At 40.3% G+C, this 26,210-nt stretch overlaps 2 protein-coding genes and 1 long non-coding RNA gene across 4 annotated transcripts in view; 1 reads left to right on the forward strand and 2 right to left on the reverse strand.

Annotated features, from left to right (window-relative positions):
- Positions 1-7,560, reverse strand: part of LOC125902618 (supervillin-like) — a 55,554-nt gene extending 47,994 nt beyond the window's left edge. Inside the window, exon 1 of the mRNA XM_049599113.1 lies at positions 7,021-7,560. The gene's annotated coding sequence lies outside the window, so the exon portion shown is untranslated. The remainder of the gene's footprint in view (positions 1-7,020) is intronic.
- Positions 7,561-9,215: 1,655 nt separating this feature from the next.
- The window catches only part of LOC125902626 (uncharacterized), a 30,905-nt gene continuing 13,910 nt past the window's right edge, over positions 9,216-26,210 (forward strand). The window contains exons 1-2 of one of the 2 annotated variants that reach the window (XR_007451119.1): positions 9,216-9,376; positions 11,834-11,904. This is a non-coding gene — a long non-coding RNA (uncharacterized LOC125902626). Of the gene's footprint in view, positions 9,377-10,562; positions 10,653-11,833; positions 11,905-26,210 lie in introns of those variants that run through there. The other variant, XR_007451118.1, reaches the window with a different exon arrangement.
- On the reverse strand, positions 13,165-22,268 carry LOC125902620 (junctional protein associated with coronary artery disease). The gene is made up of 3 exons (XM_049599115.1): positions 21,897-22,268; positions 15,792-19,678; positions 13,165-14,333 (listed from the first exon to the last, which is right to left on the reverse strand). The coding sequence occupies exons 1-3, from the start codon at positions 22,220-22,222 to the stop codon at positions 14,299-14,301; spliced, it is 4,248 nt and encodes a 1,415-aa protein (XP_049455072.1). The 5' UTR covers positions 22,223-22,268; the 3' UTR covers positions 13,165-14,298.

Consider the following 26,210-nt stretch of genomic DNA (forward strand, 5'->3'; position numbering starts at 1 on the left):
AATACAATATGAGAAAAACTTTACTTCTTATAAAGTCAGGATCACAGCTGCTTTGCTGACTAATAAAACAGAGTCCTGTCTGACTGATTACTTTTTTGGTTCTGCAGCTGCTATATAAATTAAAATGTGATGCCTTGCAAAGGCTGGGAGATACTGCTAGACATGAGTGCATGAGAAAAATCAAATAAATTGTCTTTGTTATCGCCGTGACATACGTTAACCAATACTGGCACAAAAAACAAAGTGTGCATCACACATAGTTGTTTTTTTTTTATCTTAGAAACCTGATATTTATTAGTACAAATTGGGAATATTCCCACTATAACCTCCAGAACTAGAAAGCAGGCATCAATGGGGAAAAAAAGGTACAAAAAATAATTAACTGACACTTCTCTTTTACTAGAAAAGACCTTTTCCTTAAAAACTTCAATATGATACGACGTAAAATGATGTGTATTATTACTGAAAGATGTACAGTATGTTGCACTGGACAGGTGAGAGAACTTGATGCTAATCCAGAAGCCCCTCTTTTACTCTTGTCTCACCCTTTTATACTCTAAGTCTGTTTTAGTCTTGCTCACTTGCACACTCACTCGTCTCCTCCATCTGCTGCTTTTTCTCAGCCTTTCACACACAAACTCCCCCCACCTTCCCTAGTCAGCCTCAGCTCCCTGTAGACGCCCCTAATAAGGCAACATGTGTTGTGAGTGGCTGCCTCGGGGAGAGGTCACCCTGTCAGCCGGCCGGCCGTGTTTACCAGGGGGACCGTCTCCACGCCTGCTCGCTGCTCTGCCTTGTTTTCTTTCCCACTCCTTCTCCCTTTCATTCCCCAGATTTGTCATCCTCACCATCCATCTCACTCACTCCTGCGGCTCCTCCCACTCCAACTCCCTCTCATTCCTCATCTCCTTTTCTCTCCTGTCTTTCTTGCATGTTTATTTCTTTTCTTTTCTCATAGTATTTGCTTCTTCACCTGTCGCTCTCCATTTCACTTTTCATCTCACTGTTTACCCCTCCTTCCACTGCCAGCTCCCACGCCAGCCAGCAACAAACATGATAAATCCGTCGTCACTCAATCTGTCTTATGGGTCCAATACATTTAACAATTTCGAAACAAGTCACACGTCATTCATACAGCTTTTCTTAGAAGTAAACCACACTAGCATAGGACATTATTTAGACCCCTTCCAAGTAACCAAACTGAGGTGGACTATGGATAAGCAGTTGATGACAATGCGGGTGCTTATGTCAGACATCAAGACCGGCATACAGGTTGAAGATCTGGATTTGAAGACCTCCTTTACTAACAGTAGTTTGTTGATGAATTAGTTCTTGAATTTGGGGGTTGGATCTTTTAAAAAGCCTTTTAAGAGTCTTGTCTCTCACTTAACATGTACTTTTTTTTATTTTTACATACAACAAATGAACTCTTGCTGCTTAACTGTAAACATTTGTATGTAAAGAATATTGATGACCCTCGCCCTAACTCAGACTTTTCCATCCTCATAGGAAAGAGAATGTTAATAAAACCAGTGTTATTATTCAGGAGCACTGCTTTAAATCAAAAATACTATCACATTACTTTTCAAATTTTGAAGTCCATAAATCACATAACTCAAATGCCTGCAGCCTGTTTATTACCACTTTCACAATTCTCACTCACCACGTCAGCTGTGGGGATTATCTCTCTGTCAAATGAGGAATTGTTTTCTGATCTTGACATATTACCAGCTACAAACAACCCTGCATCAATGACACCACTTGCTCTAAGTTTAGACAAATAAAAATGTAATACTCTGCTCAACAATTTCATCTAGCAATACTGAATGTACAAACCAGTCAATAAAACACAACACCCGGGACATCATGTAAACACCACGAGGCATGTGACTCAACATCAAAGCATCCCTCTGCTAATCAAACTTAAATCTGAAAAGCTCAGCAGCACGTTGGTCACACAGTACAGGGTGGACTTTTTCCTATGGAAACCACATGATCCTTTGTTTCAGTCTGTCTTTACGAACCTGAGCTTTACTGAGCTCAAGGCTTATGTGATCTACGTTATGACTGACTGCTGTTAAAACTTTTAGTATAGTTTTAAGTCACAAAAACAAGTAACTAACTTACTGCAGAATTATGTAATAATCCTCCCCAGTGCAACATACATTAGTCAGTTGCCAAATAGTAAATCTGTCTTTGACTACTTTACCACTGAGACTGTAAAAAGGTAAAGGAAAAACCTTTAAATAATATTTTCTATGTGGGGAGAGTATTTGGGTTGAAGATTCTCTGGTTACTGTTTGGGCGTTGTGAGCATTTTTCACCATTAACACAAGTTAATGACAGTCAGACAGATCCACATTGCCCTGTCGCTTTCCTGTAGTTTTTGCATGCGCTGTTTCTCAACGTTATTTCAGCAGAGAAAATGTAACATTAAACATATAGTCATATTGTATCACTACAGACCTGGCCCTACCATTTTGGAAAGGGAATCAAAGATGCATTTCTAACCTCTATCCCACCCCCACACTATCTATTTACCTGTCAATTTTTGCTACTTAAGCTGGAGATAGTGGTATTTTTTCCTTCCAAAAAAGAAAAGAAAATGCTTTTTAACACCACTCATCTACCTTATGTCACCCTCAGATGAATACTGGTACTCACACATTCACGTGTTGAATGTGTGCTTTTAAAACTGTATTTCTTCTTAAGGTAGCACGTTTTTATTCCAAATCAGGTATATCATGCCTGTTGCCTTTCTTTGTATGTTCAGTCATACAGGTAAATAGCTGTTCATACTAACCACCCACGCCTGGTTTGTTCTTTTTTTATAATCCCGAAGGACTTCTTTCAGGCAACTGTCCCAAGCAAAGTGTTTTTTTTAAATCAGGAAGATGATTTTCAGTTTAGCAACTTCTGTGCACTTTGGGCTCTGTACTTGAAGCGAGCAAGCTGCCTTTAAAGGGAGAAACTCTCACTTTGTAGGTTAGTTTGTACAAAGCACGAAAATAAACTGAGACTCAGACACAAGCACACACATGCAGAAGAACTGCATGATCCAAACTCTCACACACACACCCACACCCACACACACCCACACACACACACACACACAAACACACTCACACAGACACGCACACAACTACACAGGTCAAGTAAGAGCCTGCAGCAGAGCAGCAACCTTCCTCCCTTCTTAAACATTTACTCTGGCAGTTCACTCTTTAGATCCAGATCCACGTTCCTCTCTACTGCCTTGCATCAACTCTGCCTGACACTCGGCACAGAAATCTGCCTGCTCTGCTCTTATATGGATATCGATGAGCACAGAGCCTGGTGCTGAGGAGAGACACTTAAGAAGTTCTGCAACTCTAACACAGGGCAGGAGAGAGGGAGGGAAAAGGAAGGAGAGACAGTGAAAGAGAGTGAAGGAGGAGGAAAGAGGAGGATTTCATGCCAGAAATGGCTACTTGATGATTTGGTTTTTGGCTTTTCTTAAAGGTACATTGTCCAGGAACATCTTCACGTTATATAACAAGATGAGGTAATACAAACTGATAAATACAAGTACAAATGCTCTGAGACATTCAGATACACAACTATTACTGCATTGTGAAATACTGTAAGCTAGCCAAAACTAATATTTAAAGGTCAGAGTTAATCAATGTTATGAAATCCACCCTTGTTTATTATTATCCAGTAACCCTAAAGTAGGCCATCATATATGAACAACTGATTCAAAAGATATTCAAACAACCAAAATATGTCTTTTCAGTATTTACTTCCTGCTACATTCTGTTAAGTATTCTCAATTTCATAATACCAGTATAAATACAATTTGCATCTAGTGGCACCTATACATAACAACTTCAAGCTACAACTTCATAACAGTAACCTATACTTTTAAACTATATTCCTTTGCACTACTGTCTTCTAAATATGCATGAAATAACATAACCACGCATTCAATAGTGCCAACAATTGTTTATATACCATATTAAGTACTATATTAGGCTTATTGTTTATTATTTCTTGTTACATTCTACCTGTGTGCTCATATGCTATTCACACTATCGTATCCAGCATGCTAGTTCCCATATGTAATTAAAAGTACATACAGAATGATGCAAAAACATACCAGAAATATACATCTCATTAGTTATATGTGGCATATAAGTAACAATAAACATCCTGACATACAGGATACTGGCCATCATCACTGATTGAAGTCATACATTCAGAAAGAGGCCAGCATGTTAGCAGGCCAGCAGGAGACTGTGGACAGCTCTCTGCCCACTGACATTCTAAGTGCTGACAACATCAGCAGACAGCAGGGTGCTGAGTACAAGCTAAAAGTTAACTGGTGCATGAGAGCACATTCAACAGGTCACACACCTGTTGAATACAAATTCGAGGGAAGGTCTGTCTTTGCTGGAAGCACATTTGTCATGTCAGTCTCTACTTTAAATAGGAGCAGGAGAGTGATGAAAGGATGTAAAAGAAGATGCTGAACAAGTTACAGCTGTTTCAATTATTGCTACATCAACACTTTGCTGTTCTTTTAACAAACATTAAAGACCAGGGATACTTAACTTGCTTTGCCCGGGGCCACTCTTGCAAAACTACAGGAACAGTTTTTTTTCTCCCCCCCCAACAATATCCAATATTGGTCAGTATTGAGCAGGACAGCTGTGGCCACCAGCAGCAGAACAGTCAACGTAATCAGTCAAGGCATTTGGGCACCCTCAATTTACATCCACTGAAAGTCCTTGTTTTTGCCACTGACAGGCTCAGATCGTTATTAGTGTCTGACAACATTATGGAAAGGGACATTCAAGACAGATAGACCTTTTTGTTTAAAAGTAACATCCTTTTTGTTTCACCACAAACAGTCCATTACCAAACCCACCCTCACCACTCCATTTACCATCATAACCACCACCACTCCATTTAAATAAACAGTAATTTGAGTGTGTATAGAGCTGGCATATTTTCACATCTAATTGGGTAAATCAAGGGTTTAGTTTAACCAAACCAGAGTTTGTGACTGTTTGAATAATGGAAAGACAAGACAAGGTAGTTTTGGTTAGTTATAGTTTGTTTCTGTAGACTCTGAATGAAGTGTGTTTAACGATGATAAAAGGTTTACTTCTGATTTAAATGGAGTCTGGTGGGTTTGACAATAGCAAGTTTGAGGCTGTTTCTGGTTAAACAAAAAGATGTTACTCTTTAACAAAGGTCTATATCTGTGGCAATCCTTTGTCAGTCACTTAAATAAAATCTGAGCCTGTCAGTGGCCAAACAAGCACTTTTAGTGGGCATACATTGACAGCCCGCGATTGCATATAAATGTTACATTACAGCCTATTTTGTGTCAATTAGACACAAAAACGTGGGAGAATAAGGTCCAAATTCACACATAGCAAAGCAACTGTTTAAATTAACAAACATTGACATTAAATATATTAATAAAGAGCCTGAGCCTCTGTCAGGGGGTCTAGGGGGTCGTCCCCTAGCACTTTTTTATGAACAAGCTCTGTTTTCATACTTTCCCAATGCACTCTCACACCTTACTTACATTCAAAGTGCAATAAATAAATAAATTAATTAATTAATTAACTATTAATTAAAAAATAATAAGAAGAAATTACAAGTGTGAATCAATTTTTTTCTCCTAGAAAATGGTTGGCGGGCCACCCGGCACCCTATGGCAGGCCAGACTTGGTTATAAGTTGAGTATCACTGGTGTAGACCTTCAACAAATAAGTGCATATATTTCGGCCGGTTGATAATCAATGAATGTGTACAAGGTCTACGGTGACGACACAAACCTGTCTACAGCACTTGGAGAAGTGTGCAAATCAGTACTCTTATATGTAGATGAACAGAATCCAGTGGCAGAGGGTCAAGCATGGGCCGGCAAGTAAACCTGTCTGTTCATGTTGACGGATGCAGCAGGTGCAGAGCACCAAGCAACTGCGGAACAGAATCTCTCTCACGCACGCACACATGCACGCACACACACACACACACACACACACACACACACACACACACACACACACACTATAAAAACAAAACTGTGGAGAAATGACGCCTGACCAGTGTTGGAACAACATGCCAGCACAACATGTAGCTGATAGATCAGCTGCACACACACATACCACCATACAGCCATAATCTTGAGGAGGAATGCTAATACCCATGTGGTTACTTGAGACAGCACATAACAACAAGAGGGAGGCTTGGTTGGGACACTACATTCAGTCCTCAGGGGAGAAAGTTTAAACCGGACAGCAGTCATGCACTGCTGAGTTTAGGCACCTAACTTTGCCTCTGCTACTGAGCAGTTTGGCAAAAATAATAGTCGATGACAGAGTTTCCAAATATCAAAGACACCTTATTAGGTACAATTATTAAATTGGCTGCCAATTTTAGCCAAGTACTCTGACTGACATAGTAGAAAATAGTAAGTGCTGCTGTCCCCTGTTATTCTGCTCTGAGTGTTTGTTCAGGATTCGGCAACAATGTGATTCCTTGAGGCGTGATGCACTTTCCAAATAAAGTGATTCTGATTTTGTCTCTTGACAGTGAACCAAAATTATTGTTTCAATATACTTTGCACTGGGTTTAAAATATGTCTGCTGGTTTCCAAAATTCACCTGCTCTTTTTACTTTTACAACAGAATGAAACTGATAGAGAGCAAATTTAGCAGATTCTTCCAAGTGTGAGGCAGCTTCTGTGCAATTAAATCTTTTGCCATTATTCTCTTAAGGATAGTTTCATTACCCTCTCCAATGTCAGATAACACGTCATTACAATTTTTAACATTTAAGTGATGGGGAGTAAGTAAATTAAATAGCCTAACAAAGTGGCCAAATGCTTTATATCAATTTAGCATACACCTGAGAATCAACAATTTTCAACTCAGCACAAAGCTGAATAATGGTTGTTGGATCCAAAAATCCAAAAATATCATAACGTGCATGTGATTAAACTAGGAAAGAGAACGCAATACTTACACTGCTTTAGCTGAGAGAAATTCTCCACAGGTGAAGTCCATTTATCCTGGCAGTATAATGCAGGGCTATGACACTGCCAAACAAAGGGTCTCACTAATTCCTTATTCAGAGCAAAGCAGATGCCGAGGAGGCGGGAGGCACAGGTGTGAGCAGGTAAACCCGAACAGCAGATCCAGAGTCATCCACCATGAAGCAGGTCCGACCTCAGCAGCCGACAAATATAGCCTGGTGCTTTCCCACTAGCTCTGCTACACGGGGCCAAATAAATCAGTCCAGGAACAGCCAAGCAAAGAAGAAAGAGTAGAAGGGAGAGGGAGAGAGAAGGAAAGGGAGCGGGGTATGCAGGAGAGGGGTGAAGGAAAGAAACAGGGATGAAGCAGAGAAAAAATATACAACAGGGGTGCTAGAGCAAACTGATACTCCAACGATATGTGGTTCTTCAGATTATTCCAAAAGTCAAAACTGTGGTTGTTAAAATATCCATTCTTGTAAACCAGGTTTGGGACCCTGGTCTGATAGTTTAGACTGACAGTGAGAGGTGACACAACACTTCTTCCAAGGGGTTTGGGGAGTGCAGGCCAAAATCAGTGTGGTAACCTCATCTCACAGCAACCATGTATGGGCTGAAGAGAGCGGCCTCGATAGACGGGCATCTGCCATAAATAGCCAGGAAGCGTCGGGCTCCCAGCACAGAGGGATCGAATCAGCTGTTAGAACTACAATCCAGCAGCACAGTGTGATCCAGGCTCTGCAGAGGCTCCTGTACTACAGCACAGAGCTGGAATAAGTGTCTTATTTTGCTTTGAGAAGTGCATGCTTCATCTTTGTGTCAAGTTTACATTTGTATTCATTTTAGCCAAACAACCAATAATATATCCAACTGTTGCAAGTTTTTCAAACTGTTATAATCATGATCCTTGCAGTGCAGCTGTGAGATGCACTAAGGAGGATCTCGTCTGTGTTGATATAAATATTTATGAAATGTTAAGCAACTATTGTTCACCTCCAAAAATGGAAATGCGAGTGAAGGCAGCAAACAGCTTTTTTTTTGAACTTTGTATTTCGCAATGAGTCTTAAAAAGACAAAGACAATAAACCCAAGATAGGCAATAAAGTCAACAAAATCCTTGTTGACATAATACTTTCATTTCATTTTAGAGAAAATTGGCAGCATGTTGGAATTTAAAAGTTATTTTATCAATTACTTTGGAATGGTACAACCCTAAGGGCATTATATAGCCAGTGTAAACAATGGCTGTTAATGGAGTAAATTTAAAGTGCAGACAATGATTTTCACATAAGTGCATACACTACATGTGTCAAAGTGGCATGACGTATGCTATGTATATGTAAAAATGGACTAGATCAAGAAGGTAAAGGTATTCTCTGCCTTCACATCCTCTAGTGGAGAGGAAGCAGGGTTGGTTCAGGATTTTCAATATTACATTATTATAGTTTAGCTCCATCTTGTGGACATACTAAAAGAAGTACATCGCAGTATATGCAGTCCCCTGCATCTCTTATTTCTACTACAGGTGTTTACTACAAACAAATTTAAATGTAAAAAGTAATCACCTTTCAATTTGATCGTCTCTCCCATAAATGGGGTGTGTTACAGTCGAGAATGCAGTCTGTGTGCAAGGGGAACAACTGTCACTGTGCCATCAATGGAGTTACTTATTCTCCGAGCAACAGAGGCGAGTGTGCATGACAAGTGTACAGTAATGACAGATATGTGGTTTACTGACAGTGGTAGGCTATGGCTTGGAGATTTGAGGCAGCTGTGATGGATGGACAGCTGAAGATTAATGGCAGTGAGGTCCAGTGGCTTTGGAACTGTCTGAGGACAACATCAATCTATTGTGAAGAAAAGGGGTGATGTATTACTAGATAATTAGAAAGCACAGACAATTATATCATCTCAAATGTAATTAAACTATATTATAACCACAATAACCCACCTTTACATTCACTGGCAAACTTAAAATATCAAAATGGTCAATATTTAACTTTGAAATTACCTTAAACACCAATGTAGAACAACTGCACTAGCAGCGTATTATTTTGTAGCAGCAACACTAAAGTAATAGTAGACATTTTGAAGTGAAAAGTTGTGTCCTATTAGCCACTTGGTGTCTTTTAAAATTTAAAATAAATCACCTGTATCCTGTTGTTCTTGAGTTTTACCTGAGGAAGATGGCTAGCAATGGTCACAGGCGGCCAAGTTGGATGTTGATGTTGAGTTACAAAAACTGAGAAGACTAGCTAGTGGCTACTGCCTTAGCCTGCTCTCTGTGGCAAAATGGAAGCTCCAAGTTTTAAGAAAAACTTAGCTGAATAATGGTTCACAGCAAAGGTAAGAACAATACCAAACATTCTGTGGAAAAATGCAGTGAAACTGTCCAGAAATCGTCTGCTAATGCAGCCTAACTAGCTAGCACTAACTTTAGCTGTAACGTTAGCAGTTAACAAGCTAGCTAATATGCGGATTAACTCACCCTTTTAAGTTTAAAAAATGTCTAACTATGCTAAATGAAAGCCTATTAACTGATTTCCTGTAGTTCTTTATCCGCTAAGACAAGCTGGTAGACTGGCAGCGCAAAATTATTGCAGTTATGCTAACTTATTTAGCTAAAATAATGTAGTGAACTTACTGCTAGCTAATATTAGCTGTCACTTTGGGCAATTGCTTGGGGCTGATGAAGTGATTCAGGCTAACAGGTGCTGTTAAATCTGTTAATTGAAGTGTACTTTAGACACACACACACACACACACACACACACACACACACACACATATATATATATATATACTGTAGAAAAAGTACTGTAGCTACTGTACTTTTTAAAGCAACATTAATTAACTACGTGGTTAGAGGATCCAGTTGTAATGTCATCAATGCAATGTTTAATTAACTTTATTGTGGCCCACGTGTCTTCATATTAATAAATTAATATGTGTCCAAAATTATGATATTCTTTGTATAGCTATCATTTATATAGAATCAATAAGCATTTGTGTTGTTACAGCAGATGTCTTTATAGCACTGTTATCATCCCCAGCACCAAATGAACCCTAATAATGTAGCTAATGTACATAATGTTTATTCATAGGCTGTATCATCATGTGATATTGCTAATCATTTTCAGTCCAAAGATGGTTGTTTGACTAAAACAATGCCTAATCTGGGGTGCATAAATCTAAATTAAAATCAATCATATAAATGTTGGTTGTCTCTTTTCAGTGAATATATATTTAGTACCTGCCTTTTCATCATTATGTACTTCTAATTTTATCAAATACTGCTTCCTAAATATATTCACTAGCCCTGACAGATGCTGCATGTACATTATGTCACAACCTTTAATCTTATCCCTGAATATAACCCCTCCTCCTCCTTAGCACCATGCTGTCTTAAGCACCTGCCAACGTGCATTAAAGCAAAGCATTGGGATGTCAATGAAAAGAAAGCTCACCTATATAGGGATCAATAAAGTATCACATCAGAGGAAGTACTAATCAGACTTCTCACTCTCCTTTTAGAAAAGGATGGCACACAGAGGAATTTGAACAGCGTCGGAGGATGGATGCCATCCAAGCCTCAGAGAGCATGCTGGGAGGTTTTTACAAGGTTCAGCTCAAGTATTGTCTTTGCCAACGCTTTGATCGAGCAAGTGGCGCTCAGTGTGACAGTCTGGCAGGGTAATTGGGCTGAAATTGCCAGTACTTAAGTGTACATGTGTGAAAACACACACATAGCTGTGCACACACGCCCCTTTTTATATTGCCTTAATATGACTTTAAGAGTATAAGGCAACTCTAATAGGGATTTCATTTGAAATTGAAATATTTATGCTTTGAGGAATATGAGACCAATTATGACAGCATTCTTACTGAACTTGCTGTTTATGTTTGCCTTGCTTCCTCTTGTCCTTCCTATACAAAGATAAAGAGAGGAAGTTGCACATGTCTTAAGTATTCTACAAAAAAACCCCAACACAACAAATGTAGCATTTTCCCTGTGGATATGTAAACCTCTTACAATGCTTGAAACAATTCCATTAGGTGACTCCTAGACAATTGATCACAAACACAGCTTTCATGCAAAGAGTTTATTTATGAATCAGACTGCAGTATCATACAACAGTAGCACAATCATGACTATGGATTATGCTCATATTTATAGATACAAAGATAAAGGCATGTCTCAAAGGAAAAAAATGAATGACTTCTCTTTTGATTTACTCTAAAAATAGCTTTTAAATACTTGGCATAGTTTTGTAAATTAAATGAAACATAATGTTTGCCCACTGGTTTAACTATCGGAGTACCAAATGCAAATATACTTTATGAAAAACATTTTTTTTCCTCCTCTCTCTTGCATTTCATGCAAGGAAGAAAAAAAGATGTCAGTGAGTACAAAAAGCACTTAAATTTCATATGAAAATAGAAAATATTACAAGTGTGCATAATTACTTCATGTTGCACGTAACCTGCAGTACAAAAAGTCAAATGACACTATGTTCAAGTGTACCTGACATGCCAATTATTGGAGGGGGAGGGGGCGTATGTACTGAAATAGCTTTTTAAATGTTGTCAGGGGCAGTTTACACTCAAGACCGAGGCAAAGCCTTTCAGTCTTCAAAATGAATTGAAAATGAGATGTGTCAGTAATTATGGGCGTGCCTGCTTGTCCTCCCTATGAAGCTGATTATGGGCTTGTCTTAAAACACTGAATCTCATCCTATACTTTTTAAAATTATGCTTTTTGTATTATTTGAAGTTCACAGTTTTGATTCAATGTTTCTACAGATAAACGGCATGAAGAGCAGAAACTATCCACAATGCTACTGTACCTCTCCAGCCTGAGGGATGGCAGAACAGTAAGTTGTTTGTAAAAACCTAAGGTATGAAACAGTGCTTAGTAGGTTAATATTTGGCATTGCCTGGAGTATAATGTAATGCACACATAATAAGGCGACATGATTATTCCAAATTTACAAGAAATGTTTGAAATACTAAGACAAAGTTCTGAGTTGATAAAATGCTACAACTGTAAAATGCTACATAACAATTAAGTGATACTTGGTGAGTGATTAAACAGTGATGGTTAACTACAAATCTGTTGATCCGTTACACCAATGCAGCACTGCTACTGTGAGAAAAACCACGTAACTGCAAACTTGTTTTTATCATTTTTTTTAATCATTATTTAGATTTTGAGTTATGACTTTTAATATATTAAAAACCCCTGTATTTTAAAAAAAAAACTTTTCATACTACTTCTTCTTCTTTTTTTTCTTTTTTTTTTTGCAAATTCATGGTTTTTAGCCAAAAATAGCATGCTGCATTGTATCCTTTAGTGCAATATGTGTTAGGGACGGCAGAACGCTTTACACAAAATGAACACGCTCTGGAATGACAGAAACAAAGAAAGCAAGTAGGAAGTTAGGAGGAGGAGGAGGGAAAGAAGAAAGGGAGGGTAGAAGGAAGGAAAAGAAAAAAACTTCCCAATTTTATTTCTAAACATGTTTCGAGGAACCAACAACAGAACAATACATGGTTAGAATTGGAAGACATACAAAGACAAAAATAAGACACAGGTCACGTCTGACCACCAACACAGGAGATACAGTTGAGATGGATTGATGTATCAAATATCACAAGGAGCGTCCAACATTGACTCTGTTAGCATATGAAAAAGCACTATCAAATAGGAAATCATGGCACAATCAAAACGTTTCCATCACCTCAACACTGGCAATGATGAACCCTATCGCTCACTGAAACCGAATCGTGCGATCAAGGCACACCACAGGGCCATCCCATCTAAAATCGCTCTGTTAGATTTTAAAGCACTAGAAAAATTATGTATACTCTTAATATGATACTATACAGACGTATGATACTTTCAGCTTGATATAAGTGTGGAGAAATAAAATTTCATGGTTAAATACAAAATATCTCTTAAAATATTTAAAATATACTTTATTTTGTACATTATGCAAACTGATTAACAATTCGATGATAAAAAAAATAAATATTCCGTGAAATGTCGTCTCTTTGCGATACAGATGTATGAACATAGATATATATCATGAAGTAAAGCACCCCCCCCACCCCACCCCCGTTTAGCGCCCATATACCCTGACACGATTCCATATCCCTGTAATATGATTTCAATGACACGTTCACATTAAAACTCCTGACAATGGTTCCTACAGGTAGCTCCACTACACCACTGAGCTGTTTGTACAACAATATTGCTCTACCTATCTCTTTTTTTGTTCTATATCCCTATTTCCGTCTTTAAGGTTTATCAAATTTGCCAACTCAATCCATGCCTTTATTGCTTCCTGAAATTACCTGGAAATGGGAGCTATACATCAGATTGATCAGAGGACTAACATACATCTGGTTAAAGAAGGCAACACTCCCTCTCCAGTGTAGAACCAATGTAACGTATAATCGGTCACTGGTCTATCAGGTCATGTGGTGTAGAGTCACTCTTCACTGAAGAGCTCTATGTGTTATGGTTGCAGTGGGTACAAAAGCAATGAGACAGGGCACAATGTCATCAACTTTAAAAAAGAAAGGCTGATTGATCTCGTCTGAAAATCAAAACAGTTCTTGAGCCAGAGACAGTGATGTCCAGTTCTAAAACAGCTGTCGCCTCACCACGTCATGATGCGCAGTTTATTTTGGTGTAGTTTAAATGCAACAGAACAGGTTTATGACAGTAACCCTTCTATGTCTACGTCAGGTTAAACATAAACGCTTACATTCATATCCTTAAGAGCTCGCCCGTAAACAAACAGATTCGTTCAGTATGCAAAAAATGTCTCGACTGTATTCGCTATGGACATTTTAGAAGTTCTAGTATGCACGACAGAATTGCATAATGTCTGCCAATGAGAAAAGCATAGGGAGGATAGAATAGAAAGGTCAAGCCACTACAAGAAGACTAACTAGTAGAAACCCTATAAGAGGATGGGCTTGGGGATGGAGGACAGATGGGGTAGTGGGAAGTCAGTTTGGGAAGGCTGGGGAGGGATTCGAAGTGGAAGTTGCCCCACAACTTAAAGGGGCACCTCCCTTTGGCAGTGGAACAGCACTCTTAGTAGTCAACGCAGCGCCGAGGGTGAGGGTGTACACAATGCTCTTGTCGGACAAGAAGGCCATTTCAGTGTCAAGATGAGATGAAGGCATTCTAGTAGGCAGCCAGGTCACAGTGTTGGAGCTAAAAACCTCAGATGGAGATGATGGACGCAGTCTTTCTACACTGTCTCCACTTGGCTGGGATCATGGGGTTCTGGGACGTAAAGAAGAAACATATTCATTCACAAATGGTGTATTTTTATTCATATCTAGTGTTGTATATTATCCATCAGAGTTATTAAAACCACGAAAAGGTAATCAATTACAAAAAAAGTAGAGAAAAATGACAGAAACAGCAATATCAAAGTCAAAAATAATTTTCTTTTGACAGGACAGTAAAATGTGCGTTTTCAAGTATGCTTTGCATTCATTCTATTTATTCCAGTGACATAAATGTCATTGATGGATTTACATTCATTGAGCAGGGTAGAAGACTTGATCTATTTTGGGGCACTGACACCATCTTGTGGAGATGTCTTTAACAGCAAGGCCTCTTGACAGTCTCTTAAATTTTGATAACTTGCAACCTCCAGAGATAAATTAGCAGTGTATTCCTAAGATTTTATGCACGCTTGTGTGCCAAAATGCCCATAAAGTATGGAAAAATAGTAAATACATATGGCTCCTGTCCTCTCTCTTACAACAGTCTGATGTCTCCTTTACAAATTAAAACCTAAGGCACAAAATCAGTCAAAATGACCCATGTAGCATATAATGACTCCATATGCCAAATAGAGTGGTACAGGGATGATTTTTTTTTAGGTCAATCCTAAAGTCAGCGTCAACCTTGTTCCCTCGACAAAAGACAATGTGATTTTTCCTTTGAATTTGGGATTATTGCAGAAAATAAGATCTGTAGCAACTAAAGTTTATTCTACTTGAATGTTTTCAATCACAAGAAGTAAAAAAGTTAACATTAGGCTATAAACAAATTACATCAAGGTCACATGACTACAACGTCACTACCACGCTGTAAAGCTGTGTTCAGCGTGATGATGCTCTATAGTTTCATTTAGCCACTTGTCTCTGCCTTTTGTAAGATGCGTAAAAGCTTAAAACTCACAAGGAGGGTAGTTACTGATGTGGTTTATGTTGCAGAACAAAATGTTAAAATCTCTTAAGCTTGTGTTGTTAACCACAGACCTTATTTCAGGCATCTAACCAAAAACCCATTCAAAAAAACCCTTTGACTTTAAGGAAAACTGAAATGCAAACTCATTCCTGCAACACTCTATAGCCTTACGCCTATAATTTCTTATCAATATATAATATTTTTTTTAGCATTTAAATGGAACTATCACATTCACTCATGGTTTAGTCTCCAGTCATCCTTAAGCGTGAATAATACATCTGTGGATAGGGACACTGAAATTGCATAATGCATTGAACAAATATTTTAAATAACTTCATTAGTATTTTCCTCATTCTTTTAGATTTGGTTGCCTCCTGAATCTGTGTGGACCGAGAACCACAAGGGAAAAAAATGTTTCAATGTACCCTTGATAATTTCAAAACGTGGGTAAATTTGCAAAGCTGAATAGACAGTACTCTAAAACTTAACTAATACATTTTTCATTTTTAATTTCCTCTAATTTCCTTTTTCTTATCTTACCTGAGAGAGTTGACTCCTCATTTTGCAACACTGTCTCCTCAGAGACCTGCTGTGAATGGGTGACCTCTTGATCTTGATCGTTCTCCTTGTCTCTTTGAGGAGCAGGGTGGGGCTCCTCTGCTTGTTCGTCCTTGCCCTCCCCCTCTGCCTCTGTCTCCCCCTCCCCAGAGTCAGTACTCCTGATGCTGAGGCGCCTCATACGATACATAACGTCCACCTCCCTCATCCGGGCCAGGCGCTCAACTGCCACGCGACCTGGAGAAATAGCCAGCTTGGTCTGCAGTGCTTCCATTCGTTGGGAGGGGCCCTTGCTCCTCCTCTCCCCCTCCAAGCTAAGAGACAGCCTGCGGTCTAGGTTTGGGGGAACTGAAAGTGGCAGTCTATCTGGTGGAAACTCCGGTAACCCTGGGTGGTCTCGCCCCAGATGAGTCCGTAGACCAAATCTATGCTCTGGAAAAGCAAATGGCTTCTTTTCTTGCTCCTGCTTGTCGTCAGGCATTGTACTGTCTTGTCCCTCACACTCACTTTTCACTTCAGCAGTCTGTTTGTCTGCACCTCCCTTAGGTGTTTCTCCTGTAATGGCTTCCTTCTCTCCTAATTCTACTTCCTTAGTTTCACTAACACTCTGTTCCTCTGTGACTTGGGGGTCTGCTGGCACATCAGTTGCTAATATTGTGGATGCACTATCCACTGTAGCTCCATCCGCTGGTATGCTCTCAGCAGGATCAACTGCACGCAAATTGTCCAAGTTTTCTGCCTGAGCATTGTCTGTTTTTTCACCCCTTCCCTCATTTTCCTGTGTCACTGAATGCTGTTCCCTTGTGTCAGCACATGGGTCAGACCCTGACTGATTCAAACTTGAGTCCTTTGGCTCCTCAGTTTTTATATCCTCTGCTGGACTTTCTAATGCAGTGCATTGTGGTGGACTGCCATTTTGATTGGTTGAACTGTCTGAGCTGTTCTCCTCATGAAGTGGAGGCAATGGGCCCTGTCTCATCTGATTCTCAAGCTCTCTTTTACAAATAGGGCACTCTTCTTCTGATTCAGCACTGAGATCTTGAAGAGTCTCTGCGTCATTAGGTTTAAAATTGCCTGCGGACGCTTTATTGACATCCGTCGAGTCTCTAGAGTGGCGCAAAGTCTGGCATATGTCCTCATAATCAGGAGGACTAGTGAGTGTAGAGGCATCCTGCATGGGCTGCCTATCTGCCCAGGGCACCTCAGCTGCTGCAGTGTGCGTTGTTGGACTGAAGTCACAAAGAGGTGTCTCAATAGGCTCATCTGGCAGGTCTAGTTTCACTGTCCTCCCATCGTTGCTCCGTCTGCGCGAAAGATGTGCAACAACCCTGTATTCTCTGAAGCCTGTCTCCCGCGGTGGGACGGGGAGCTCCTCCCTAAGCTGCTTGCTGAAGGTTACTGACTTTGTTGCAGGCCTGGAGAAGGCGCTCTTGACTTCCCTGTATTCTGGGTCAACAGACCAGCTTACTGCACTGCGCCTAAGGCTACTGGGCTTGTTGAGAGGTTCGGATGTCAATCGGATTTTGATACGCTCAGGGATTTGAACAGAACCATTTGGGACTTTATTGCTGGCAGTGCCTAGCTCCAAGATGTCTTTGTAGGCCTCGTTGAGGTCCTCTATACACTTATCAACGCTGGGCTGTTTGCTGCTTTGCTGCTGCTGTTGATCCTGGACTTCTTTTTTGATGGTCTCCAACTCTTTGACAGCATCCCATGGACGCTGACTGGCCGGTTTCAGTAGGAACGGTTCAAATGCCTCCTGCCCACTGTTTGCTGCTGGTTTGGTCTCCTCCACATTTCCTGAGGGTGGTACTGCTGGCTGCTGAGCTGTGCTCTTGTTCAGCTGGTTGGAGAAGGTGGCGGTCAAGGAGAAGGCGCTGTTGCTTGACAGTTTTAGGCTCTTAACTCCCTTTATAGGAAAACTGAAGGCAGTGCCCACCACACCGCTGCTATCAGGAGGGACTTCAGTGCCGGGAGGGACAGGGTCTTGTTGTGCTTCCTTGTTTTCAGAGGCAGGTTTTTGGGCCTCTGGGCTAGTTTGTGTCTCTTGGTCTCGATACTGGTTTGCAGGCCAAGATCCCGACAGTTTCATCTCCTTGTAATGGTTTATCTTAGGGGGTCTACAGGGTACTCGTTTAAACATTTTGCTGCTCGCTCTACTACTTGTTTTGCTGCTTGCTATGCTACCAGTTAGTGCTTGCAGCTCAGCTTCAGCTGAAGATGTGCTTTGGAGACTTTGGTTTGTTAAATGGCCAGTTTTGTTGTCACTAGGACTGTCCGCTGGGTCTGGTGACTTCTCATTGTTGTTATTTTGATCACGGATTGTCCCAGTGAGCTGCGGTGTAACAGGGACAGACACCAAACAAAAAATTGTCTCACTAAGTCTCTTTTTTAGATTCTTGGTTTTGTCTTTCTCTGGTGGTTCAGGTTGTTCCACCTTTTTTACTTCAGTCACAGTTTCAGAGACACCCTGGTCAGCCGGTTTGCATGGGGGAGGTGGTGGTTTACCCAGAATAGATGAAGGAAAAAACTGACTACGGTTTTGTTCAGGACCTACACTGTCACTTTTTTTCAATCCCCTGTTGCACCATCGATTACTGCTGTCGTTGTCATTGAGAGCTGTTTTGCGGCTTTCAGTATTGAGAGCTGACCCCTGTTGGGGAGGAAAGGCACTATCATGTGTAGATTGTCCTAAAATCTTAGCAGGCGGAATCTCTTTGTTGATGGTACGGATCTTGTCTGAGTCAGTGAGAGAACTTCCGCTGGGCCCTCCTGAGATTTGCTTCACTCTTGGGTCTTCAGTGGGTAATTGACGGGTATGACCTGGTTGTTCTTCGTGTCCAGAATGTACCTGTTTTCGATAGGATGCAGCACGATCTCCATAATGTTCCAGCCATGAACCTGCCTGTCTGTAAAACCACCTTCCAGGATCGGAGCTGGGCATTTGCAGAGCTTCCGCCCTCCATCTTAGGTTTGCCATTTCATTGCGATTGATTGAAACTGATCTTGGGGGTGGGGCTCTTCTATAAGATGGGGGTGGGATGTAGCCAGGGGGCTCCATTCCAGTGATGGCAGAGTGTTGTGCGAAATAGTCTTGTCTCAGCTCCCCACCCCTTGGATAGTAGATAGGCCTTTCTTTTTGTTTGGCACCCTGGTCTATAGCAAGCATTTCTGCGCTACCCCTAGTCTGCTGGTGAATCTCATATGACGGAGGCTTTAGAGGCCTGCTGAACCTGGGCTTTGGTAAAAGTGCAACATGGCTGCTTGGCCCTGCATTCCTACCCCACCGGTCCCTGACAACAGCACCACTATAGATATACCTACTATAGGGCCCAGAGAAGACAGTGCTGCTTATCCTCTGTCTATCAGGTAGGCTAGGCCTGGATGGAATGAGCTCTCTGCCAGCACCTCTATCAGGTGACAAAACCCTGGGGAGAGACTGAGACTTTGCTTTAGTTCTAGGGTGAAAAAACCCCTCAGGTGTCCTCAGGCGGTACTGTTCCTGAGCCCACCTGTCCCCGTCCCCATCCGAGAGCTGCCTTCCCAGGCCCACAGCAGGCCTCCACTCCTCTGTACCGAGGCTTTGACACTTCCTCTCCCCAGTCACCCTTAGCTGACCAGGGGCTGCGTCCAGGTCCCTTAGCCAGGAAATGTCCTCCCATAGCTGCTGCGCTTGCCTTTCTGCTCTGTTTTCCTCTGCTGCAATCAGGGCCTGTGGCCTCCATGCGCCAGCAGAGGCCCTCAGCTCCCTCCCATCAGCATAGTCCAGGAGGATGCTGAAGTCCTGGCCTCGCCTCCGCCAGTAGGAAACATCCCTCTCCTCATGGCTCAGTGGCTCGGAATAAGTCAAACTGGGAACATCGTAGAACCTATAGAGAAAGAAAGGTTCAGTCTGAATAAGAGATCCAAAGTGTCACAGAATGAGAGCGAGGTGGACTCTGAATCTAAATTGACAGTTGCAAGCACTTTTTTTTTGTGTAGTTACAGAAGTGAGTGACATCTTACACACAGCCATTAGGTTTGGACACAAAAACACAAAATGTGTCTGAAAGACAATATTCTTTAATGTATTATGACAATATGATTGAGTTTGCTGGTATTCCATAATTAAAGGAAACACAAAACAGACTTTCCCAAAACAAAACAAAATGAGCATTATCTCAGTGTCTATGATAATGTAATAAAGCATCAACACCCTTTTGGGATTTGATAATTGTGACCATGGCAGTCTCAAGCATGTGTTTTGGCTTTGGCAGTATTGGCTTTCCAACGCAACTTAATCAAGGAGAGCCAGCACATATGAGACAGAAGTGCTTGAGTCAGCGGCTCCCAAGTCCCTTGAAGAAACCATGAAATTGTGATGCTACTGCAATATGATCTGCATATTAAATTGTGCTGACCTTATCTTGGAAGCTGGTCATCTGGACAGAGACTTTGGCTCTTAAAGAAAGTCTAAGCAAAAACATTCCATTACCTGATCTGATAGCAAAAGTACCTCTTTCCCTCTGATAAACTGATCACATAACTCAATTAGCAAGATCAAACTGTGCTCTTTTAGGAAATTCACTATGACCTACCAATAAACAATAAACTTTTAGAGCAATCTGCCTTTACTCTGTTGCGATAAAATATAATCAAGGAGAAAATCAGAAGAATTGGGTCTTTTTGATTGTTGCTAGGGTGAATATATAATAAAACAAGGATTCATATAATTCTTTAAATGCCAGCTGAATTTAACATAAAATGGCAAGTATGTGACAAGTGGCTGTTGGCAGGTTCAAAACAGTGGTTCCACTGTAGTGTGATAAAGCAGTGCCGCCTGGAGATAATTTTAGTTATGGTTCCAAATTTACCTCGTAGGTGCAGGATATGGCTGTAATGCACGTTGCACTGCCAAAACAATTATCTTAGAAATAGCATACTTAATCATAACAGATTGAGTCCAAAAAAACAGAGCTTCACTTCTTTGTGTTCAAAGAGGGTCATTTTGTTAAATTGCACCGTAATTTCAATTTTCTAATTTTCTCAAGCAGTCATGGTAATTTTCTTGGTGTGGTGGAACCACGCTGCTGAATAGAGCTAAAGAAACTCTGTGATATCCATGAATATCCGTGGGTCATCTGTCACATCCAGGCATGTTTTAAGCCACCCTGATGACAGTCAGTCATAATGGAAAAAGGGAGTGTGGGTTTGAAATCCTTGTTGAAATTCAAATGTAACCATCAGGTCTTTCAAATAAAATAAATCAATAATTGTATTTTCTCAAGCTAGTTGTTTCATATTTATGATACAGTCACATAATGCCACTATTTGCAGTTAGCAGTTACATAAAAAAGAAATAAAAATCTAACCATAAAATATATCATAAATACATATTACTATATACGTTTGTAAAATATCCAGTCTGATAAATATAAAAGAAAAGTCAACATGAATTACAGTTACCCTTTTCAAGAGCTTCATCTCATATCTGCACTGCACTACATCACTGTGTTAGTCACTGTACTCATTCATTTAAGCAGCAAAGTCAATGGATCATCCTCAGCAGCATATGCTACTGTATGGCTGAGGGGAGCCGCGCTGTGCACACTTGCCCAGCAACATGCTTACATCACAGAGCACGTGCTGGGCGTGATTCAGTGTGCCAGTGTTTACAGTGGAGTGATTACGCGCCTGTCTTGAGGCATGTTCAGTCCTCCTCAGTTTGCTCTCTGTCTAGTGCTGCTGTTTACATCTGCCTGCCTGGTGGAGGCTGTGGAGACGATACCGGTGCATGGGTGGGCTCCATAGAGACGCAAGCCACCTCTCTGCACAGGCATGTAAACAACTCAAACGAGCGCAAAGGCACCTTTCATAATTCCTCATATCCCAGCATAAGATATGTCAGTGGTGCTGCTGCAGCCACAGTGTTCTGCAGCTCTGGAAGGAGGGGAAAGGGAAGAGGAGGGAAAAAAAAACCCTGCGCAGTGCAGACTCAGTTTTGCATGCAATACTGAAGGGCCCCAGTGAGAAGGGGGGGAGAGGAAAAAAAAAGGGAAGGTAAAGGGTGTGGGGGATCGAAAAAGACAGGAAAAAAAACCCACTTACCCACTATCTGTGGCGAGAGAATCACCCAAGGGCTGAGCGTCACCTAGGATACCGATGCCGACTTCTTTTCTCCTTTGGTTCCTTTCCCCGCTTTCGTTGTCTGTGGCGGGGTAGCCCTTCACCAGTGCCTGCCTGCTGCCATAGATGCCTGTGATAGATGCCCCCCGGTCCGCCTCATACCCGTTCAGTGTCCCGCGGCCAGCCCTGTTGTCCACAAGTTCACGCTGGCAATCAGCGGGGCGCTTGTCATAAGGCGTGGCAGACGGAGGGCCGCTCTTGGGCAATTTATATCCGTGCGAAATGAGGAGGTCCTCCACACTGTACATGGTGGTGTCTCTCTCACTTCTGGGCAGGAGGGCAAAGGTGGGTGTGTTGCCTTATGCGCAGTGCTGCTGGTGGAAGCTGGAGCACGGATGCTCAGCAGAGGCCATCACTAAGGGGAGGACAGGGGAGGGAAGAGGTAACATGTGAACAGATTATTTCTGCATGCACCTAAACTGAGGATGAGTCATTTTTTTTAACATGCTAGCTGATGTCAGAAAATGCAGATGTTTGTGTTACCCTTCCAGATGTGTTAATGCGTTACTTTTTCAGCATGTGCTATGTTGAACACTGAGTGAGTGTTCTCTTAAATTAAACATGAACATGTGCTAAACATAACACAGCCTTTTGCGCAGACATTATTGTGTCTCCAAGGGTATCTCTGGAATGTACAACTAAAGTTTTTAAGGGGCACACTGCACAATTTAACACCCCATCTTTTTTAATCTTTACCTTGGAGTCCACTTTATTCTCCCGAACATGGACAATTCTCTCTGAATTCTTGTTACACCCTTCTTTCCTCCCAAAGACAATTTATCACCTTTCCAAATTGTCTAAAACCACTGTCTAACATAAAAATTGCTCAATTTAGAGTTGTTCTCATCCATTAAACCACTCCCTACATAATGATATCTCCACCCTTTGTCTGGGATAAATACAGTAGAAAATGTGATTTAACCTCAACAGAGGTTCCAGGCGGAACATTCGTCATCAGTCAACACAATCACAGTTATTGTTCTCGAGACACTCAGAGCAGCACATGGACAACTGCACAAATCTATGCATGTGGACAATGCCCCGCTTCCTCCACTAGATGAGACAATCTACAAAGTAATTCTTTAACATTACGTAAAGAGAAAAACTGTGGCAGATAGTCTCAAGGTGATCTCCTCCAAACTAGTTTGCATCATATGTTTGCCCTCCTAGTAACTTAGTACAGCTGCAACCACTCTGTATGCCTACAGACATGGGGGTAATTGAATATTCAATATAAATGACTAAACATAGCGTATTCTGCCCTTTGTCTTTGTGCTACATGTCACCATGCATGGTGCAAGTTTGTAATTTGTCTGTACCTCGTCTTTGGTAATGGCATCAGGAAAAATTCCGGTACATTTATTACATGTAATGAGAGTGATTCAGTGATTCATTCAGATGTATAAAATCCAGTTGCACTTGCAGTGTTAACAAAAAAACTAAAATGCACTGAAAAGAACGTAAAGTTTAAGTTTAAGTTATAACAAAAACAAATCAATCTTTATTCTTTTTGTCTTGGATTTCATGTTACACTGTAATGTGATTCTTACTTCTAGAATTGTGTATATTCACCATTTAACTACATTTCTGTACAAGTACATTAGGACTGATGCATCCTGTTTTATTAATTTATTATTTAATGTGCAACTTTGTAAACCAAGTCCAACCAAACCAAAACTTACAGGCCACCACAGGCATGGCTATACAGTAACTAAATCTGTAAAACAACAAAGCAACCAAACTATCCTTTGTGTTTTAAACACTTCTCTCAGATTGTAGTCACAGTGTCTTTAATACTAAATAAAGGAGAATACATTTAAAAATTGCTAATACTGTATTGTTGAAATATCATTTGTACTGCAACCAATAGATATTTTTATTAATGAATAATCTTATGATTATTGTTTTAGCGTCAGAAAATAATGAAAATGCCCATCACAGTTTTCCAAAGTTAAACATCAAATTGCTTGTGTTGTTCAACCAACAGTCCAAAACCCCAAAATATTCAGTTAACAAAGACACAGGAAACAGCAAATCCTCATTTAGAAGTAGGAGCTAAAGAATGCTTGCTTGAAAAATTGAACAATTAATCTAACGTTAAATTTGTAGTAGTAGTAGTACTAAAAATTTTCTGTCAACTCAATGCGTAACTGATTGTTCATTTTAGCTCAAATATAATGCAACAAGTAGGTAAAACAAAAGACGAATAATGTTTTATGACTTTTTGAAGGCAGACTTAGGTTTTTATGTGAAGAATCTATTCCCCTGAGTTCCTCTGCTGTTTGTGTGTGTATGTGAATGCAAAAGCAGCCCTCTCTGTCTGATATATTAATTAGTGGCTATAACAGTCTGTCTTGCCTGGAGATGACGGTGGATGGCTTATAAAACAGTAACACAGTGATCAAAGGCTTTGCACACATTAGCATTCTGGCTAATCATGTTTGGACTTGAATAGTGGCTCGCTATTCATTTTGCATTATGAAAGTGTCACTTAAAGGACAGTGTTGAATCAAAGACGTGAGTGTTAAAATAGATGAACAAACCACTCCTCGTTTTAAGTTAGGGTGATGATTTGCCAAACTTGTTCACAGCAAATACCGTTATTTATTGATTTTAACTGAAACTACAAGACTCAACCCCCTCCAGTTACAGTATAAATCAGGGATTTTGGTCATATGACAGAACTAAGATGTATCTGAATATAGCACTTGACCCTTTGAAGATAAACAGACAGATTAATATCTACTACCAAAGATGCCAGAAAAACATTTTATGTTAATACAGTAAACTTCTCTTAAAGTTCCCAGAAGACTACCTGTTGTCACAGCACATTGTGTTTTCCTCTGTGTATGAATTAAAGCATATTTCCTGACATATCTTGTATTCTTAGTTTACCATGAACATGATGTTAATAAGAAATGAATGCATTTAAATAAACTTACATGAGACATGCTTCTGTCCCTCTTCATGTTTTTGACCTACCCTAAAAGCTATTAAAAAATAAATTTGCTGCTCATCTCTATGCAATTCACAATACTAATGCATTATGGTAGAATAATACAGTTTCCTGGAATGATATTCTCTTTCAAATCATTTAAATATAATAAAAACAAAAAGATTGTTTGCTAGAATTAATATGTAACAATACAAAATGGCTGTGTATGCTACAGAATCATTACAGCAAGGGGTATTAAAGGCTTAACACCCATTAATACTAATAAAGTTTAACAGTAACCAGGCTAGGGCTGCAACTAAGTAATTAATTACATTATAGATGTATCAGATAATTGCTTTCACAATTAATGATTAATCATTTAGTATATGAAATGTATAAAAAGGAGGTGAAAAAGGCCCATCCCAACTTTCCCGAGCCCAAAATGACATCCTGACACTGCTTATTTTGTTCCACCAACAGTCCAAAACAGAGGCATTTTTCATTTACAGTCAGATATGACACATACAAGCAGAAAATCCATGTATATGAGAAACTAGAACCAACAAATATTTGGCATTTTTGCATTAAATTGCGATAAAACAATGAATCGACGATCAAATTTTGCTAATTAATTGTCTTTTTATTTGACTTACTTATTAATTGTCTAACCGCTGCAGCTCACATTGTAAACAGCTCCCCAAAAAAGTTCATCTAAACCAAGAAATCTGTCAGAAAATTATTATTTTTTTTTGCTACTATTACATTAATGATGAAAAATACTGTTAATATAAAGGACCATTTCATTCATTTGACTTGGAAAAAACTCCCTCCTCTTCTCTTGACCTTAAGGTGACCTTAACATTTCTCACTCCATAACTTTATCCACTCTGCAGTTAGGAGCTGCCCCTGGCCTGGGAGCTTATTTCATACTGTATGATTCACTGTAACACTGAGATGTACAGTAGCCTGGAGATAATTAATACTATCCAGATGTAAAAGGCTCAGCAGAAAATCTCCACCCTAAGACCACAGTGTGTGTAACCATATTTTCAAGGACAGCATTATGTGGAAATGGATGAGCCAATTCATAAATGTCATCGTAACTTCCACTGATAAGCCAAGCCTAAGCAGACCCTAACATAACATTAAAAATCAGCGTGTTGAAATCAGGGCTTCTGATGTATAAGTCCTCCAACTATTCCTGGCTCTTCAAGTGGCGTGAATAGGCAGTGTGTTAAATGCAGCACAAAATCAACTCAAGGGCTTCTTGAATTAGCCAAATGCAAGAGCAGTCATGACCA

This window comes from Epinephelus fuscoguttatus, linkage group LG15, assembly GCF_011397635.1.
Source record: "Epinephelus fuscoguttatus linkage group LG15, E.fuscoguttatus.final_Chr_v1".
Lineage (NCBI taxonomy): Eukaryota > Metazoa > Chordata > Actinopteri > Perciformes > Serranidae > Epinephelus > Epinephelus fuscoguttatus.